The 18,675-nt window shown below is 48.8% G+C and overlaps 6 protein-coding genes across 6 annotated transcripts; 3 read left to right on the plus strand and 3 right to left on the minus strand.

Moving 5' to 3' along the window:
• Positions 1 to 663: 663 nt before the first annotated feature.
• Positions 664 to 1,733, plus strand: LCP9604111_1909 (ribosomal RNA processing 1 family protein; the record flags this gene model as incomplete). The annotated part of the gene is made up of 3 exons (XM_039069327.1): positions 664 to 709; positions 764 to 871; positions 931 to 1,733. 3 exons carry the CDS (start codon positions 664 to 666, stop codon positions 1,731 to 1,733), a joined length of 957 nt encoding a protein of 318 aa, XP_038932036.1.
• Positions 1,734 to 2,084: 351 nt separating this feature from the next.
• LCP9604111_1910 (uncharacterized protein) lies at positions 2,085 to 3,706 on the minus strand (the record flags this gene model as incomplete). The annotated part of the gene is made up of 3 exons (XM_039069329.1): positions 2,085 to 3,406; positions 3,500 to 3,550; positions 3,604 to 3,706. 3 exons carry the CDS (start codon positions 3,704 to 3,706, stop codon positions 2,085 to 2,087), a joined length of 1,476 nt encoding a protein of 491 aa, XP_038932037.1.
• Positions 3,707 to 4,144: 438 nt separating this feature from the next.
• Positions 4,145 to 7,460, minus strand: LCP9604111_1911 (coatomer subunit beta; the record flags this gene model as incomplete). The annotated part of the gene is made up of 7 exons (XM_039069330.1): positions 4,145 to 4,287; positions 4,344 to 5,952; positions 6,005 to 6,394; positions 6,445 to 6,865; positions 6,928 to 7,267; positions 7,331 to 7,415; positions 7,458 to 7,460. The coding sequence occupies 7 exons, from the start codon at positions 7,458 to 7,460 to the stop codon at positions 4,145 to 4,147; spliced, it is 2,991 nt and encodes a 996-aa protein (XP_038932038.1).
• Positions 7,461 to 7,601: 141 nt separating this feature from the next.
• On the plus strand, positions 7,602 to 8,393 carry LCP9604111_1912 (mago nashi family protein; the record flags this gene model as incomplete). The annotated part of the gene is made up of 7 exons (XM_039069331.1): positions 7,602 to 7,633; positions 7,688 to 7,725; positions 7,785 to 7,880; positions 7,936 to 7,999; positions 8,052 to 8,139; positions 8,196 to 8,321; positions 8,379 to 8,393. 7 exons carry the CDS (start codon positions 7,602 to 7,604, stop codon positions 8,391 to 8,393), a joined length of 459 nt encoding a protein of 152 aa, XP_038932039.1.
• Positions 8,394 to 9,323: 930 nt separating this feature from the next.
• On the plus strand, positions 9,324 to 10,424 carry LCP9604111_1913 (GID4/VID24 family protein; the record flags this gene model as incomplete). The annotated part of the gene is made up of 4 exons (XM_039069332.1): positions 9,324 to 9,671; positions 9,728 to 9,875; positions 9,945 to 10,302; positions 10,358 to 10,424. The coding sequence occupies 4 exons, from the start codon at positions 9,324 to 9,326 to the stop codon at positions 10,422 to 10,424; spliced, it is 921 nt and encodes a 306-aa protein (XP_038932040.1).
• A 1,337-nt stretch (positions 10,425 to 11,761) lies between these two features.
• Positions 11,762 to 15,832, minus strand: sskB (uncharacterized protein; the record flags this gene model as incomplete). The annotated part of the gene is made up of 2 exons (XM_039069333.1): positions 11,762 to 14,030; positions 14,079 to 15,832. The coding sequence occupies 2 exons, from the start codon at positions 15,830 to 15,832 to the stop codon at positions 11,762 to 11,764; spliced, it is 4,023 nt and encodes a 1,340-aa protein (XP_038932041.1).
• Between the last annotated feature and the right edge of the window lie 2,843 nt (positions 15,833 to 18,675).

Raw genomic sequence — 18,675 nt, forward strand, 5'->3', positions numbered from 1 at the left:
TGATGCCATTTTCAGCATCCCTTTTACTAGAACAGTTGATCATCAAGATCCTGTTATTCGGACTGGCTTATACCAGCTTATAGGGTGCTGGACACTGGGCGACTAGGACGGATAGGCAGTTCTAGAGAGATTAAAAGCATAGTCTTGGTAAGTGAGTGGCCCATCTCTTAACCTTGGAAGTATGAACGCGAAAGCAGATGCAGATCACTGAGCCCTTAATCGACGGCTTGAATATGCTCAAGCCTCTCAAGTAAGATTTGATTTGATTGATGTACTGCTTGACTGCTTTTAAATATGTAGCCTATGCATGATCAAGGAAGGACTATGTACTTTCCGTGACTTTTCTCTTTCGTCTTTCGGCGGATCGGCGGATGATGTGAAGCCTTATATCTCAGGCAAGAAATTCCATTACCTAATCACCGATCTGGAGCTTCTAGACAAACAGTGCAAACAACTCTATCGCAAAGAAAAAAAAAATAATTTATCGCAATCTCAAGACAGCGCAGTTCGTTAATCTCGAACTTTTGATTGAACTCAACTCAATTGCATACCTTTTCAAGGGTAGCCTCTGTATACCTTCTCTAAGATCAAACGCCCACCTCCACCTTGATATCCAGGCTTCTCAATCGCTAGTCTTGTCAATCCTCGAGATAAACCGTACCAATGGACGGCCAAAAAACTCCTTTTGTGAGGGAGCTCGGCTCGAGTGGTATGCATATTCCTTTTCTTAATGCAAAACTATAACGCTAACCTATATCTTTAGACCGGAAAGTCCGCGACAAGGCTCTTGAGTCTTTAACCAAATTCGTGCAGTCTCGCACCGATCTGACCCTCGTTGATCTCCTCAAACTGTGGAAGGGCCTGTTCTACTGTATGCACCACCGCTATATTCGCGCGGCATAAACCGCAGCAAAACTAACCTTCTCCCAGGCTTCTACCACTCCGACCGACCCCTCACACAACAAGCCCTCGCCCGCGCACTCTCCTACTCTCTCGTCCCCTCCCTCCCCCACGCAACTCTCCACCGCTTCCTGCGCGCCTTCTGGATCACCATCGGCCGGGACTACCACTCACTAGACCGCATCCGGCTGGACAAGTACCTGATGCTGATCCGTTTCTACGTGGGCGTGGCATTCGAGGTTCTCGTGAAGAACAAGAGCTCAACAAAGAACGCGGACGGGAAAAAGCGCAAGCGCGAAGACGCAGCCAAGCAGGGTCGCGGCAAGAAGCAGAAGAAGCAGGCCGAGGCTGAGGCAGAGACCGCCGAAGACGAGGAAGAGAAGGACAGTGCCGAAGACCTCGAGGCTAAATTCCCCGATCTCGCGGCTTATATCTCCATTATCGAGGAGGGTCCTTTGTGCCCGTTGAACTATGATGAGGATCAGGCCCCGGATGAGGGAGACCCGAATTACGTGCCTATGCCGCATGGTCCTGACGGCCTGCGCTACCATCTTATTGACATCTGGGTCGATGAGTTGGAGAAGGTTCTTGAGTTTGAGGAGGTGGCTGGTGAGGACGAGGAGGAGACTCCGAAGCGGAAGATCAAGGGCGATGTGCCTATTGAGCTTATTTTGAGGCCGTTGGAGAAGCTGCGCGCTGAAAGTGCCTACAAGCCTGTTCGGACGAGGGCCGCTGAGGCCTTGGAGGATGAGCGGTTGATCGAGTGGGGTGTTCGGACAAGAAAGGCCGACGAGGAAGATGACAGTGAGGAGGAATGGGGTGGCTTCGAATAAAAATTTTAGTTATAGTAACTGAGGGTTTGTATAAACAGACTGAATTCATTGCACAGCGTGCTAGCGATATGTCCATCAATGGCATCACGGTTTGTATTACAAAGAAGCTGGTGCTAGTCTTACAGGTGTAATGGACTACAAAATGTATTCACATGGCACCTGTTTCATTTTTTTACTGTACGGCCTGACCACAGAGTATCAAATGTCTGATGTGACCTATTGACAAAGCACCAATTCCCAGGGTATCATGAGTGGATGCAAAGACCCGGCAAGCAATGGATATATAGAAGACTCCCAAGGATGATAGAACGGACAGCGACTTTCGTCCCAGAGGCGGACCGAAGGCACGAATTAGCGAGGACCTGCCGCCTCATAAAGACGGCCTGATTTGGTGAGTATCGTACCCAGTCCCTGGTGGACCTCGGCTTGGAACGCCTCGAAAGGCACCCGTTCACCATCAATACTGATGTAGCCCTCCTTCTTGTGGGGAGTTAGACGGAACGCAGACGCTTTGCGGATATTCAGATCTGGCATGTCGAAGAAACGACCACTGGGGATTTCGTTCATCATACTAATCGATGTACCAATGCTGACTGTTCCGTCAATAGTGATCACGTCTATCAGGCCGTCGTCCGGCAATGTTGCAGGGAACATATTTGTGTCTTTCGACATGATAGCCATATTTCCCGCATAGAAATTGCCCATGGTTTCTCCCGGAATTACCTCCCACCCCTGGGGTAGTTCGTCCGTCACTGTACCGTACTTGAGCTCTGGTAGACCTGGGGACTCTGCAGCAATCTCGAAACGTTTGGTGTCAGCACCCGGCTCCAGTGGACGTGTAGACCACATAGCGTAGTGTTCCTTAATAGCCTCCTTGTCGCCAATTTCCACCTTGATGGCTATATCACAAGGCCATATGGTCTGCCGCATCAAACGGACTAGGAAACCGTATGTAAACCGCTGAGCGCCCATCCAACGGATATTCTCAGTACCCAAATCACACTCGGCGACAATACCAAAAGATTGCGAGAGGAAAGAGAGTGTGCGCGAATTTTTCTGAGAGATCGAGACGAGATCCAGCGGGGTTCTCAGCCCCTTGACGATTGCCAGCGCCGCAATAGAGACGCTACCAGTCCCGAAGGCATTCCAAGTCAACCCATTTCCAGAGCCACATGGGAGAAGTGCAACGGCGGTTTGCGCTAGCGCTTTTCGAGCATCTGGCCGCTTACCCAACCCATTGAACACCTCGTAGGGCAAGCCGTCGCCAGAGCAGCAAACGACCGCATCGTACGCGTCGATATCGAGATTTTCCGCAATTTCAATTGCATGACCCCTATGTTCCGTGTTCTGTACACCCACCTGGCACTTCGCCGCGGCGAAAACCGGTGCCGCATATCGCTGATACAAACTGGCAGCTGTGCCCTTCCCACCAAAAGGATTGACCAATACCTTTAGCCGTTTGCCACGCAGTGCCTTGCCATACGCCATATCAAGTAGTTGCTGTACCCATATCTCGACAACCCTTTTTTCATTTTCGGATATCGGGTATTGGACGGTCGTTACGGAAACATGGTCCTTGGCAGCAGGGTGTGCGTAGGCGATGACGAGATTAGAAGCGGTGACTTCGGCGCTGAGGATGTTGTACAACGGGATGTCATGGTTGGTTTCTGGATCTAAGATGCACGTACACCCCGGTCAGACCATTTCCATCGACAGTAGCGCCCGCGATAACGCGGTGATCGCCAAAGGGGCCGGTACCAACTTACTAGACTGGAGTAATCCGCAGCAGCGACGGTCTTTGCGAGGCGAGCGGTCATCTGCATAGGTAAGCATATTCCCACACACTGAGTGTGGAGTAAGTAGTCCATACCTAATATGAGGAGCGAGTTGGCGGCGATGGTCAAAGAGACAGATTGGTCGACCGTCAGGGTTGTGCCATGCAGCTCCTGCGAGGAGCCGTCTGTGGAGGACATTTTGGATAAGAATGAAGATTCAGGACATTATAGATAAAGAGGAACAGAGGAATAGAGGAATATAAGAATAAAATACTCTAGGGGAAGAAAGGTAATGATAGACAATGAAAATGCCCGTATGCAGCCGCGGAGTTCCGGTGGGCCCGGGGCATGTGGTCCCTGCATTTGAAATATGTACGAAGGATGAAGTATAGAGTAAGACATTTTTATGTGCATAAATAGATAGATCTCTCTTTAGAGGCTACTATAATGCCCTGGGAATATCAAAAGACATTGTTCTCTATCCACTACGCCGGACGAGACATTCATCTCATCTACACAATAAAGAGACATATAAGTAAAAACAAATTCGTCTCGAATGAACAACACAGACAGAAGGGAGGGGGAAAAGGATAAAAAGCATCATATAGACCGCAAACCGCTGGAAAAAACATTGACTTATGCAGTCGCTGCCTTGAGACCCTTCAGAGAGCCCAAGCTCAGTGCCAGGCCTTGGGAGCGACTTCTTATCCGCACAAATCCTGTAATTGGCCCATCGTCTCCCTCCTTTTCGATGCTCAAGTTTGCTAGTGCATCCTCGCCTGGTCATAGTCAGTTAGTATGTCAAATAGAAAGGGGTAGATTATTGCAAACATACCGAACACGCTGCGGGCATATAGGTTCGCACTCAGGAAGCGGCAATCTCCCTTCAGCGAAGCATCGGGCGTCAAGCAGGCCATATTAGTGCTTTCCATCAGCTGCTTGAGGAATTCACGGAGAGTCTTGGCCTTCGAATTGATGTTAACCTTGTTCTCCCATTCGAACTCAGTCCACATGGTACGGAACTGAGTCTCGGTGCAGTGAGCAGGCTGGATGTAGTCCATGATGTCGGCATGGATGTCGTTGAGGATGACCACATGGGTCTCGGTGGAGCTGGCGCCGTCATAGACAATGTTACCAAAGATAACACCAGTGTCTGTTGATGAAACCTTGACCGTAGCCTGGACGTTCAAGAAATCGCGTGGGCCTAGGTTGTTGGTAGATGGCCGCTCAACGACCTTGAGGTCACCGAGAGTTGCAAACTCCACGCACAGGTTTTGCAGAGTTTCGGTTGTTTGGTTAACCAACAGGACGTCGAGAACAATGTCGAACTGGTGAACGGTCACATAGGCTTCGGCATAGACTGAATCGGAGAAACCAGTCAATTGCACCACCCGGCTGAGCTTCGAAGATACGTCTTCCACGGTCGAATCGCCACCAGTTGCCTTGGCAAGATCCATTTCAATCTCCTCCCCGCCCTCGACGGCGTTCTTCTTGGTAAATTGGCGAATGGGGATGGCATCGTCAATCTGCACGGCACTCTTGGCCTTCTCCACCGCCTCTTTGGCAGCCCTCTTCTTATCCTCGACCTGGACCATGGCGCGGAACGCCTTTCGGGTGTCCTCTAAGAAAGTAACTTCGAGCTCCTTCTTCTCGGAGAACTCGGCCAGGGATCGCACACAAGTCAAGATACGATCCACAGAATCCTCATCAATAGGAGCCTTAACGAAGTGAGATTGGCCAACGCGCATGATGGAAATCATAATAAGCATGGCTTCGGCACGGAGAGCGTTGGTACGAGCAGTATCTTGCGACACCTCGGAATGGCGCATCACCAACTTGGTCAATGTCGAAGAGAGCACCGTTGCCAGGTAGTAGTCACCGTCCAAGATAAGCTGACGCAGAGGAGGCTTCTGCGCGGCCTTGACAGCCTCAAGACGAGCTGCTGCTGCCGATTGGCTGGTGAGAGCACTTTCGGTGGCATAGGTGCCATCTGCAAGCACCTTTCGGGATCCAGTAGGTGCGGCCTTGGAATGGCCATTGGCCTGCTCCATCAGCAGGGCGTTGTCATCCGGAACCTCATCCAGGAGTCGTTGTTCGGATGCCAAAATTGGGATTTCACCAAGGCTGGCTCTGATCGTCCTCCAAGCATCCCGAATATCCTTCTCCTCCAGGGAGTATTCACCAACAACCCAGAGAACTCCGCGGTAAACCTTTCCAGCTCGAACCTCACTCAAAGTTGAAACCAAGCGGGCAACGATTGACCCACGCAAGTCTGGGAATTTCTCCACGACCTCTTTAACGAACGAGATCACATCGACAGCGGAGTTATTATTGAAGTCGGCAATAAAGTCCATCAGAAGATCAACCACGCTAGCAGCAATTTCAGAGAACTTGATAGCGCAGGAGTGTATTGACTGTACCAATATTTGGCGATACTCGCTATTCTGTGGATGTCGTTAGTAATGCTGCGTTGCGCAAAGTGAGCGTACAACCTACCTGTTCATATTGTTCGTCGACGGTCTTGGCAAGTTCTTTCTTGAGCAGCATGATGATTTCTTCCACATTCTTGCTCGAGACCATCTCCATAGCAAGGTTGAGGGCCTTTCTCCGGACATCAATATCAGGGCTGCTGAGAACCCGCAGGGCCTCCATGGTCAAGTCGTCCAAGACACCCTCATTGCGAATTCTGAGCTGGTCCACGCGTTCCAAACAAATGAGCTTGACGTTGTTGTCGGCCTCCCGAATGGCGAGCTCGATCAGCTTGCTCGCAGCTGCTTTGACAGCAACGGGGTTGCTTGTGAGGGCGGTAAGAGATGTTGCGGCTTCATAAACAACGGTGCTAGTGGGCGCGTCGAGGAGCTCGAGCATAAGTTTCAGGTATCGCGACTATTTTTCGTTAGTGACCCAACACTTTGATTTGAGTCCAATAAACGCACCTTATTCTGAGTGTTCTGTACTGCGTCCTTCCGGAGGAACTCCAACTCGGCTAGCTGGAGCAACTCATCTGTGTTTGGAATTGTGTCAAAGGTGGTGCGCAGATACTCGAGCGCCTTCTGGTGACTGATGGACATGAGTGCTGCAAAGGCATTGCGCTTGCAGGTGCTGTCGGTCTCCGATTCGAGGAACAACTGAAGCAACTCCGGCGCATCGGGAATGAGCGACTCGGAGTGCTGGAAAATAGACGACACAGCCCAGACTGCATTCTTGCGAACATAGGCGTGACGATGTTGCAGACACGAACGTGCGGAGGAGAGGAGGGGCTCAATAAGCTCTGGTTCGCGGAGTTTGGAGAGGAATCGGAGGGTATTGCCTCGAATGTATTCGTTGGGATGTTGAAGATCGTTGCGAATGCCGTTACTGCGAAAGGAAAAATTGTCAGACAGGAAATATCATATAGCAATGGCCAGGGGGATCCTTACCAGACCAGGATCATCTCTTGCTTGAGCTTGCCGGTAGAATCGTGTTTGGGGCAGATTTCATAGAAGAAGTAAAGCAACTTCTTCAATGACTTGCTTTTCGACGGCATCACGAAGCGAATGATGTGCATGAGGATTTGCGGCATTGGGTCTCCATTCAGCATGATGGTGACAATTGTCCGCATTGTTTCCAACTTGGTCTCATCGGTGCCTTTCTCCAGTTGCAGCTTTAGCTCCTGCACGGTCGGCTGGTCGGCAGTATTGTCCACATGGAGCAAACTGTAGGTATTTTCCAGAAACGACGCCATGGTGGTGGATTGGGAGGAATAGGAACGAAAAAGAGCTGCGAGTTGTCAGTTCCGGGGTTGTTTTGGGGACACATCAGCATGTAGGAATAAACACATACAGTAGAGGTAATTCTCCCGGGAACAGGAGTTTGCGCCAGATATCAAGAACAAGCAATTAGTGTAAAGCAACACCCCTCGCCAGCCCTGAAATCATTAGATGTTATATGATGCGCAATGGGGAGGGACCATCAACTTGTCCCTTAATCTGGCCCCCCGGCGCCGTCTGTGTGGATGACTAAGCCACAACCCGCCGCTTTTCAACTGCCACTTCGACGTCGATTGCTGTCCTTCTTCATTCACGTACGAACTCTACGATTGAGATTCGCCAGGATGTCGAATGAGAATTTCTACCTCCGATACTAGTAAGGATGATATGAGTGAGCCCGGGTTTCCTCAGCTGCTGACGGTCCTCACAGCTCAGGTCACTCTGGGCGGTTTGGACATGAGTTCCTAGGTAAGCCTACGTGCCGGTCATAAACACTTTCCTCTACGCAGTCGCTAACTTGCACGCAGAGTTTGATCTCCGCACCATTGGCGAAGGTAGCAGTGCCGCCGTACGATATGCGAACAACTCGAATTACCGCAATGATTCCCTCATCCGCAAAGAAAGTGAGCAGGAGCATACACACCAAATAGAAACGAACACGGGCTGATATAGTAATAGTGTGCGTGAGCGATGCGATGGTCGAAGAAGTGAAGCGCATTATCAAGGATAGCGAGATCCTCAAGTATGCACCTGGATCACACAACAGGAAGAACACCCTCGCTGACCCCATCTAGGGAGGATGACTCCAAGTGGCCACAGAAGAACAAGGACGGGCGTCAAGAGCTGGAGATTCGGATTGGAAATGAGCACATTTCCTTCGAGGTAATTGACCGAGGTATTTCACGGAAGCAGCCATCATCTAATACTGGATCGTATAGACCGCCAAGATCGGCTCGCTAGTCGACGTGACCGAATCCGACGACCCCGAAGGACTTCGAGTCTTTTACTATCTTGTACAGGACCTGAAGGCCCTTGTATTCTCGCTGATCTCACTTCACTTCAAGGTATCCACAATCTTGCCCCCATGCTTGCAACATCTTCTGACCATCCCTGCTTTACAGATCAAGCCGATTTAAGTATTGAGCGCATAAAAGAAAATTGAAGAATAACTGGGTTTTTTTGTTTGATGATACTCATTAGGCGTTCATTGAGGGTTACCTGGGATGCGAACTCAATTATAGCGCAGAAACAATGAGATTGATACCCCTCAGGCATGTCTGCCTTCGATCCTTTCTAGGCAATTTAATTGTTCTGCGTGTTTGTAGCTGCTTGTAGTATGAAGATGTCAAAGCAAGATGCAAAACATGGCAGAAGATACGTAGCTTGAGAATGTGTGTTCTAACCTTAGGTCCCAGGAGGAGTGTCTCCAGTCCAGTCCTGCAACGCTTGATATATATCCACTTCCCTGCAATGCCAAGTCAGCACTAATTCCTCAAGCTTGGGCCAATCCTGGAAGTCCCTCATATTCGATCACCTCAATAACAGTGGTCACCGGGATACTGTCGGGTTCATATTTGACGATATCGGGAAGTACATATCAGGACTGGGGTTTCACCTGGGCATCTAGATTGGGCTTGTAAGGAAAGATTGAAATTACTTAGTGGTTAGTAAATCCAAAGTCGCGCTTCCTTCAACTCGTCCTCGAATGCCCAAGGATGCCTAAGATGCCCAACCTGTCCTGATTTGGACCGAATGTTGGTCATGCCATTGATCTTTCCAACGTGCAAGATTGTATACAAAGTGGATGAAAGCCGTTGATTGGCTTGATTGGCACGTGGCCTGAGGCATCCACCTTACATAACCAATATTGAAAGTGGCGCCGCGCCAGGCGCAGAAACAGCTGACCCACCTGGACTGTCCCCGCATTGCTCGTTCCTCAAGCCTTAAAAGACTTAGTTCGCTGATCTCAAATGATCCATCCCCCTTGTTCTCTGTTTTTCTCACAATTTTGCTCTGGAGTGTCTTGCTTCGATTCAATGTCCCGTCCCCTCTTTCCCTGATTTGCAATGCCGACTCCGAGTAACAACTCGATCGCCGCGGCGATCGCCGCCCGCACGACATGTCCACCGGAGCCCGAAAGGATCTCGGCTTGGCGAGACTCCCCCGATAGTGTATCGAACAGCGATCCTATCGATGCTATTTCACCTGATACCCCAATTGCGCCCTCCATGCTGAGTCGATCTGATGATGCCGGTACTCCTGAGCCGATGAAAGCGGGAGGAAAGCCGACGGGCGTCGAGGAAGATGACCCAGTCAGGGCTACTTCACCTGTCGAGTCAACCTGCCTTCGCAGCCAGTCACCAGCAGCGCCCTCGGGATCCTCACTCCTCAACTGGGAATTCTCCAACGTTCGTGTAAGTATCGAGGTCGGCTATATCCGAATATTCTCACCTTCTGACCATCGCATTAGCTCCTCCCGAACCACACCTCGTTTCTCCGTTCAGGCAGCAAGTTCGCTGGAACTCAACAATCAGACCGTCAAGTCTACAATGTCGATGTCGAGATTAAACATGTTGATATGGCCGAGTCTTATCTCTGTGGCTACCTTAGAATCCAAGGTTTGTGATTCGTGCGCATCAGGGACGTGCATTGAACCTTGCTCAACTAATGTTTGTTGTTCTCCACAGGCCTAACAGAAGATCACCCTACCCTGACTACCTTTTTTGAAGGAGAAGTGATCGGCACCAAACACACTTTCCAGACTCGTAATGAGGAATGGGGCGCCTCGGAAAAGACAGACTTGCACCATTGGTCTCGGTTTCCCGCCTGGCGTCCGCTGGCTAAACAGGCCAAAAGAGCGGATTTCACATACCGCAACTTCGCCCAGCGTGAACATATATTCATGAGATGGAAAGAATCTTTCCTTGTTCCCGACCATCGAGTACGGACGATCTCAGGTGCCAGCTTCGAAGGGTTCTATTATATCTGCTTCAATCAGATTGAGGGAACTGTGAGCGGTGTATACTTCCATGCAAAGAGCGAACGGTAGGTGGATGTTTTGTTGCTGAAGATTCTCGATTTGATCCTAACACCATCACAGATTTCAGCAACTTGAACTTAAGCACGTCGAAGATCGTGGATGTGCACCAGCAGTCGAATTCCGCTAAATATGGCCGAACTTGCTTGCTAGTGCCAAAACGATCTCATATATGACTTCGTACGTGACTAATTCGGTCCTCGTGTGTCTCATATCCTCTTTTGTTATTATTTCCGATACTACACGGCTAAGTAGTGTTTCTTGGTCACCATTCAGAACGAGAAGCTTGGTTCTCTCGGAACTCCATTGAGTTCACTATCCCGTTTACCTTTCCTCAAATACCCTCTACGCTCTCAGTCTCCTCTCCCCTAAGGCTATTGGAGTGTTGATCATCATTTCGACAGCTCATTTCATGAGGATTTCCAAGACCATATCCATTTTCAGGCAAAGTCTAAATCCACACAAATCATCCTCAGATTGACCCTCATGTTTCACGATATTTCAATATACGAAACGGCGTTTCCGTCCCCGATTCCGGCGACCTGGTTCTGGTTACCCTTCGTCCTCTTTGGAGTCCTAATCTCTCATTTTTCACTTCTTGTTTTCTTATTCCTCACCTATCTTCTGTTAAATTAGTGTTATTATCTTTCATCCAAGCTGCTGGTTGACCAGCCTAGTTATTGAAAAACCTCACTAGGTGTGCTTTGTAATCGTATATATGCTCTTAGACTCTAGGGCTGTATTGATATTGCTATTGGCGGCTCCTTCGCTGTTCCATCCATACAATAGATCACAGCGCAAAGAAACGGGCATTCTTAGGGACTATAGTCGGCTCACAACTGCCGATTAAACACTAATTAGGATGACCAACATCTGTATAAAACAACGGCTGGGCATGTATCAATCGGACACGACGGTCGATCGTTGATTGTTCGATCTATTCCTCCCGTAATGTACAGATGAACCAAGTGAAACACGTGAATTTAGAACAAAGCACAAATACGATTACTACGTATACAAGTAGCAAAAATAACCATGCGAGAAACGAGATACTAAAGTAGACTTGGTCCCAATCCGTTTACGTCCGAGGGCCATATTGAGAAATGCCAAAAGATCGTTGCGCCCCAGATAGAAACTCACGCGTGAAAACGAAACAAATAAAGAATCAAGGAACCCAAAGAATGCATGGACCTGAGTTTCAGGACATATGTGAATGAAGCGATGGTTGCAGTAACATGAGATGACGTTATGGTATGACTTGGGCGAACAGACGTTAAAGCAAGAAAAAGAGGCGAGCAGGGGTATCACATGCGATGTCAGTTGAAGAATGGCGAGATCGAGCGAGTTTGGATAGAAAGGACGCTTTTAGATTCCATGGTAATCAATGTTCAGATGTGGTCCACATAGAGAGGGCGACAACTTATAAATAGAGATTAGGAAGGAAGGAATGGCGCGAGAAGGAGAAAATCACATATATGCCGAGTTTTGACGAGAGCTTGAGTTGGAACCGCCGCTGCTGTAATCGCTCGGAGTAGGAGACTCCAAGACAACTTGTTGACGAATGGAGATGATCCATTCGTGCTGTAGGAGCTCGGCGGCAGTGGCGCGGCGAGCGGGATCGCATTCGAAACAGCGGCGCACGAAGTCGACACCCTGGTCGCTGAGTTGATCGCGAGATGGGAGCGCGGGCTGTTTGCCTTGAGCGATGTTGTACATAATTGCCCACTCGTTGTCCAGCGTGGACCATGGCCGGCGCCCAGTTGCCATTTCTAGGACCACGCAGCCCAGAGACCAAATGTCCACTGCGCCTTCGCGGTTGTCCAGATTCGCATCGCCACGGATCACTTCGGGGGACATATACATCGGGGTTCCTGTGGTGGTCTTCTGGTTTTTGCGCTGGTTCGTGGGATCTTTGGCCGGCTCCTTGAGGCCAGCTACAGGGCCGTCTGATGGAGCAACTGTGCGACCCGAGCGAGCGATGATCTTGGCTGCACCGAAATCGACATACTTAATGACACCGTTGTGATCAAGCAGGATATTCTCGGGCTTGATGTCACGGTGCACGATATGTGCTTCGTGGAGATACGCTAGACCTTCTAGGAGTTGAAGAGCATAAACCATGATGACCGTTTCATCCTCGATACGTCCGTGCTCTAGCAAGCTAGCGAGCGAGCCACCGGAGCAGTACTCCATGAAGATGTAGACCTTGTCACGGTGCACCTCGATGCCGTGATAGGAGACAATGTTGGGATGATCGAGCACTTCAAGCACGCCCATTTCGTCTCGGATCTGCTGGGCGATCTTGGGAATGAGCTGGGGGTCTTGCAGGCGAATTTCCTTGACAGCCATCAAATAGTTGCTGTCCAAGTTGATAGCTACATAGACAGACCCAAAGGTACCACCGCCGATGAACTGGCCTTGCTGCCAACGCAGAGTAACGTTGGTAGCCGACGATGACAGCACAGTGAGTGACCTGTCAGCCTCATCAGATCCTTCTAGCACCTTTCCTAGAGCCTGGCGCTTCGCATCTTCCTCGATTCTCCTATCTTCAATCTCCACAACACGCGCGTACCATGTGTCGCGAACGAGTTTTGATGCTTCCTCGTCACTAGTGATCCGACCAGTGCCAATCTGTCGGGCGCCGTTGCGTTCTTCCATACGTTTCTCGTTCTTCGCCGCAAGCGAGGATCGTGCACCCATGATGTCGAAGTGAGAAATGAGAAGGGACATGCATCCCGCCACTTTCAATCTGAAATCACTGAACTGTTCTTGGTCCATAGACAGAAGATGTCGGCTGGATGTGATCGCCATAGCAAACTCCAAGGCTGCTACAGCCCACTTGAACGTCTTTCGGTCCGCAGCGTCACACTCATCACAGATGAACGCGACCCAGTCGAGAGACAACTCCACTAGCCGGGCGCTGTTCATAGCACGCCGGTTAGCGTCGACATAGTTGGAGGACCGTTTTCCAAACTCTGTTGCGAATGCATAGCAGGCCTGGATCAAATCATTGTTCTGCCAGTTTCTCTCATTCAGCTGATCTTTGATGATAGCCACACTATCCATAATGGTCATGGACAGTTTGAAAGAGATCTTCTTGATCTTATTCAACTCGACATTTACACGTCCAAGGTTTGCACGTTGTTCAATGACCATATCAAGTTGGATGCCCGTGAGTCGTGCGAGCTCCACACGTGCATTCTGCAGTCGTTCTTGCATGCCTCCAACAACAATACGTAGCTTGCCCAGCCTCACATCCGTTGGATGTTCCAAGAACTCCATTTGCATTTCCTTTCCTCCCCAAGCAAGAGGCCTTTCGGGTCGGATGGCCAGGACATAGGGAACATGGATATCCTGGGTTGGATCATCTTCTTTGAAGGAGGTAGAAAGGATACCCTGGATATCAGCGGGACGGTTCCATAATGCATGATGTGCAATCAGATACACTCCTTTCTGCCCGACGGATTTGGTAGAGGTGACAAGGAAATGGTCGGAAATTAAGAGTGCCTCAAAGAAATCATAGGCGATATAGCTCGTGATGTTGTACTCGGTAGCATTTTCAAACAATTGACACAGAAACTTGGAGAATCGATAGAGCTTGCGCTGACGAATACGCGTTGAATCCAAGATGCTCTTGTATCGTTTGTCCATATCCTGTACAGTTTCCTTGGGTCGCGGGACGAGCTCACGCTCAAAATGGATCATGAGACGCTGCAATGATCTGGCAGTGAGGGCACTGTTGTTCTGTTAGTTCTGGAAACGATGCAAAGCACGGGAACCATACCTAAATTGTTCGGCCACCTCAATATCTCCACCGTCAAGCCGGCAACCGATATCATAGGAGAATCCCCATTCCTGTTCTAGAATTTCGGCCTCTTTGAAAGTGTTTTTGTTGGCATTCAGCTTCCAATTGAGGAGCCGGAAATAGTATTTCATAGCATCCAATACCGAATTGTCAAAGTTTTCATCGACACATGGCGGCAAATCCCAGCCGGGTTCTGGCCTCGATACATCAAGGTAGCGAAATTTGATATCGACCGCCACTTTCATCAGGATTTGGAATTGGGAAATCATCTGATCGATCAAAATGGGGGCTTGCTGGGCTGGGTCTTTCATGTTCTTGGCATAGGACAGACGGACTCGAATGATTTCCTGGATCAACCGAGAGGGAAAGTTGATCAAAGTTAGTAGTTCTTCGATATATGGTGGCAGGTGCCGCGCAGCAAATGCTTCCGAGTTCTCAATTAGAGTAGTCTTTGCTTTCTGGATGACGACGAGAATGCGAAGAAGCATGCCATCCTTGTCCTGGAGCGTCTTCAAGCCATCTTCCTTCATAATGCGATCAAGGAAGGACGAACCATCCGAAAGATCGTCCTTTGCAGACTTCATCCTCGGCTGGCTGAAATCGAGAGCCTCGTTCCCTACCCAGCTCTGCAGCACAGCCAACTCGGTATTGATGAGGGCCGTTATGTTGTGCCACGCAAAGATGGCTGCGCGACTAGAGGTAAATTCCTCCGAGGCAACACGGGGGTTCGCCAGTTCCATTTCCTTGTGCGAAGAGTAGAGAATCTCGCATCGCTCGACCTTCTCCACAATATCCTCGACTTGCTGTTTTGGCGGTTTTCCGATCTCAGTCTCGCCTTTAATCTGGAATCCAATGATATCCTCAATCACAGGACCCAGACGTGACCGTGCATCCTCGATCAACTTTCGCTGCAGAGGAATACTTCGGCCGCACGTCCTTGCCCGAACGCCAATCCAGAGTGCATAGCTCTGGGCCGCCGACCGCTTTGACTCCGCGGATCCGATGAGTCGCTGCTTTTCTTGTTTCACGACATCTCCCTTCAAGACTGACGCCAGCATGGAATGCCACTCAAGCCTCTCCTGGTTCTTGGGATGTTTCAATTCTTCCGTACTTGGTAGATTATCGTCCGGGAGGAAAAGTTGAGTATCAGGGTCGTAAGAATCATCTTCAAACGGCACTTCGGAGGATGGAGAGGGTTCCTCCAAGTCGCCATCCCCTTCTGACATGAGGTTTGATTGTGAGTCCTTGGAATGGTGATACCAGGCTTGTGGGTTCGCTCGAATCCGTTGAACGTAGGCTTTCTCTTGGGCACGATATTGCGCGTTCGGATCGCGTCGGTTCCCTCGTTTGACTGACGATGATCGTTGGCGGTCTTCCTGGAGACTGATGTATTGCGGTGGGCGCCGCTGTGGGGCATACGTATTTGATGGCGTTCGTGCCGGGGCGGACGGGCGCTGAGGGCGCAAATCGTTAGAAATTGCATCAGGCTTCTCAAGGAGAGTGGTAGCGCCAATGCTAATTCCACGTGGCCGTGCTGTCGGTGGATTAGACCATGGGGTAATAACGGATGAGATGTTCGGAGGGGAAGATGTGATGGTGCTCGCAGGTGTTTGGATTTGGTCGTCCATGGTCTCTCCAAATGATGAGTTGGCTCTCACGGGATACTGGGGGAATTCATCAGAAGAAGAGCCTGAGCCATCCGAATCAGGGCTGGGGATTTCCGGATGCTGCATGATGATTATCCCGTGTGATGGTCCGAGAGAGCACGTCTGGTGTTGGACCAAGGTGATAAGAGGCGAACACTTGTGGCGGTGCATTGTGGCTAACCGGATGACCCGTATCTCCACCCATTACTGTTTGATCTACTGGGAATCTTTCCTATTTTAATTCTCATGTTGTAACTACGTGGCATCAAACTTGATCCTGTATTTGTATGAAGTCCGAGCCCTACTACAGAATATACGCGTCCAATCTTCAGTCAGCTGCTCCATTGCTCAGTCCGTGTGATCTGTGATCTCACAATATGCTCCATCCTTGTAAGGACTTCTAATACTTGCTTTTTCGTGGCTTTGCATTCGAGATTGTGAAAATTACATACAATGCATAATTAATCCAAGATTGTAAATAAGCTCTATCAATCCTTTTATCATCTCGTTCTGCTTTGTTATAGTTTACGCTTGAAATTGGTAAAAATATATTTCTGTAAAACATATTTTGAAACTCTTGAGCAGTTTTATATAGACTTCATTGGGCTAGTTACAAGGCTTTTTAACATCTGCTTAGTAAATTTTCTATATTCTAACCAATTACTCCGTAGTTAACTAACTAGTACGTAGTTCGAGAAGGTGAATTCCAAGGCATTACATAGTCCCTTCTGGAATGTGAAGGGGCTCAAGTAACAAAAAGGTAAATAGAAATTAACATACAGTCATTGGTTAACGAGCCAAATTAAGTTGCGAGAAATGGTCCGGGGTAAGATTGAGATTATATAAGAGAGTGTATAACTTTCTCTTCGGATCGTTCTGTGAACAGGTAGTGATTAGTAAGTAAGACATTAAAGTTATGGGTAATTCGATTATATTCCTGTTCAGATAACTAGAGAGCCAATGTCTTCCGAGAATGACATACCTACTGTTGAGTGGTTGTGGCACCACGATGGGTGAATCTCAACATGAGAACGCCTTTTGTGATATTTAATAGGGTATGTATACGTTCAGATAGTGCTAAGACCCTGTTGGAAAGAGGAAAGAGAACAAATGACGTACATTGTATGTAGGCATCGAGAAAAGTCGAATCATTTGAACTATCGGACACTATCCGGGGAACTAGTTAAAGAAATGAGCATGTGACATGACTGGACATGCTAGAACTTCAAGGTTCGAGGAGCTAGTGCACTATTTTCAAACTATTGGAGATTTACCCCTGACTAGAGTAACATTGCGTCTAGGTATGGAGTACATACATCGATCGTATGTACATCGAAGAGTCGATCAGTGGATCGGTGGGTTCGAGAATACTTCATTGAAGATCATTGATACTTTGCAGCGGGTCTTAAGGTATTACCTGCATAGTCTAATACTCTAAAAAGCGTTAAGATGCAATATATTCCCTTTCCTTGATCGAACCAGACCCAAGTCACTGGGCATCGGAATAGAGCATACAGCACGGCAAAACTGACCTATGATCGAGCCTACGTCATAGATACATACGACGATCGAACATCTGATGTTGCTGAAGAAAAATAGAGCAAGAAGACCAAAGCGCAAGAGCTCCGCATGTATTCACAGATCTACGATGATTTGATGTTGAGCACGGAGTAGAGTTCTTGGCCCGAGAGTTCGGCACATGCCGGGATGCCGAATCAGCCTCTAAAAATTCCCGCCAATGAAAGCGTGGGTGCTTATCTTGACTTGATGTACGGGATACTTTCCTTGGTTGTAGACCCTGTGGCAAAGAGTTTAGTTTTCCCGCCCCATGCGTTCTGCATTGTCGTGTGGAACCGGGTGTGACATTCCCGGAGAATGGGGAATCCACTGGACGATGCGGAGAGAATAGCAGAAGTACGGATCTTGAATAGTTATGTATGTTGTATAGGTAGATTGCTACGCGAAACATCTATGTTGTACGAAGAAACTGTACACTGCCAAAGAATCATTTCTATCAGCAATTGATCTCTGAACTCTACATATTTTGCCGTCTGGGGCCATCCTTGGTCAATACGAAACAGTTCAAGAGATAATCCCTCGCATGTCAAAGAATGTATGTATCCATGGATACGATGTAGAATTGTAAGATAAGGGAAATGGCAGCTGTGATTGGTTGGCGCAACACGAGACTTGAGCCCCGGTGATAAGAGATCAAACCTCCAAGGGTTCAACCACTTCACGTTGCACATGGTAATATCCTAGTTAAAAGGAAACTCATATATCCAACACACCGGGTCAGCTTTCCATGGGTCACTATGCAGACACGAACTGGACGCATTCGACAAACGGATTAAGCGACAGAAAAGCATGTACTGGCCCGAGAATGATAAGCAAATGGCTGTGATTGGCTGCTCTCCAACCTCATATCTACAGCCAGTCGTTGCGGGCCCGTCCAATTTCGATTCCTAGTATTCTCTTCTGTCAGTGAAATGACTCCAATCTATTTATCACTTTGCTACAACGTAAGTTGGACCTGCATGACCCCTGCTTATCGGAGGGTCAATGCATCGCGTTTGAGATGTTCTTCGCAAGGGAAAAGGCAGAGATGTCGAGAAACAAACAAGTAGTTACACTGCAGAGTAAACATGGCAAAAGCACATACCCATAGTCCGTCCGCAGTGCAATGTCCGAGTATAGCTGAAGGATGCCAACGCAAGGACCCGTAATTCCCCGGTCTGCGTCCATGGAGTGTATACCAGATCCCGCCATAAACCCGGCATGGCTGAAATTGGGGCGGGCTTGGCCACCTGCTATCGGTCAATCAAATGAATCATATCATAAATGAGAATGACCAGCTTCCACTATCGGAACTAAGATCGATGGTCTGGTAGACTTCTAGCGTCGGATGGTGGAGTCATCCTTAGTTTTTC

The sequence above is a fragment of the Penicillium roqueforti genome (genome assembly GCF_015533775.1).
Source record: "Penicillium roqueforti strain LCP96 04111 chromosome Unknown scaffold_02, whole genome shotgun sequence".
Taxonomy (NCBI): domain Eukaryota; kingdom Fungi; phylum Ascomycota; class Eurotiomycetes; order Eurotiales; family Aspergillaceae; genus Penicillium; species Penicillium roqueforti.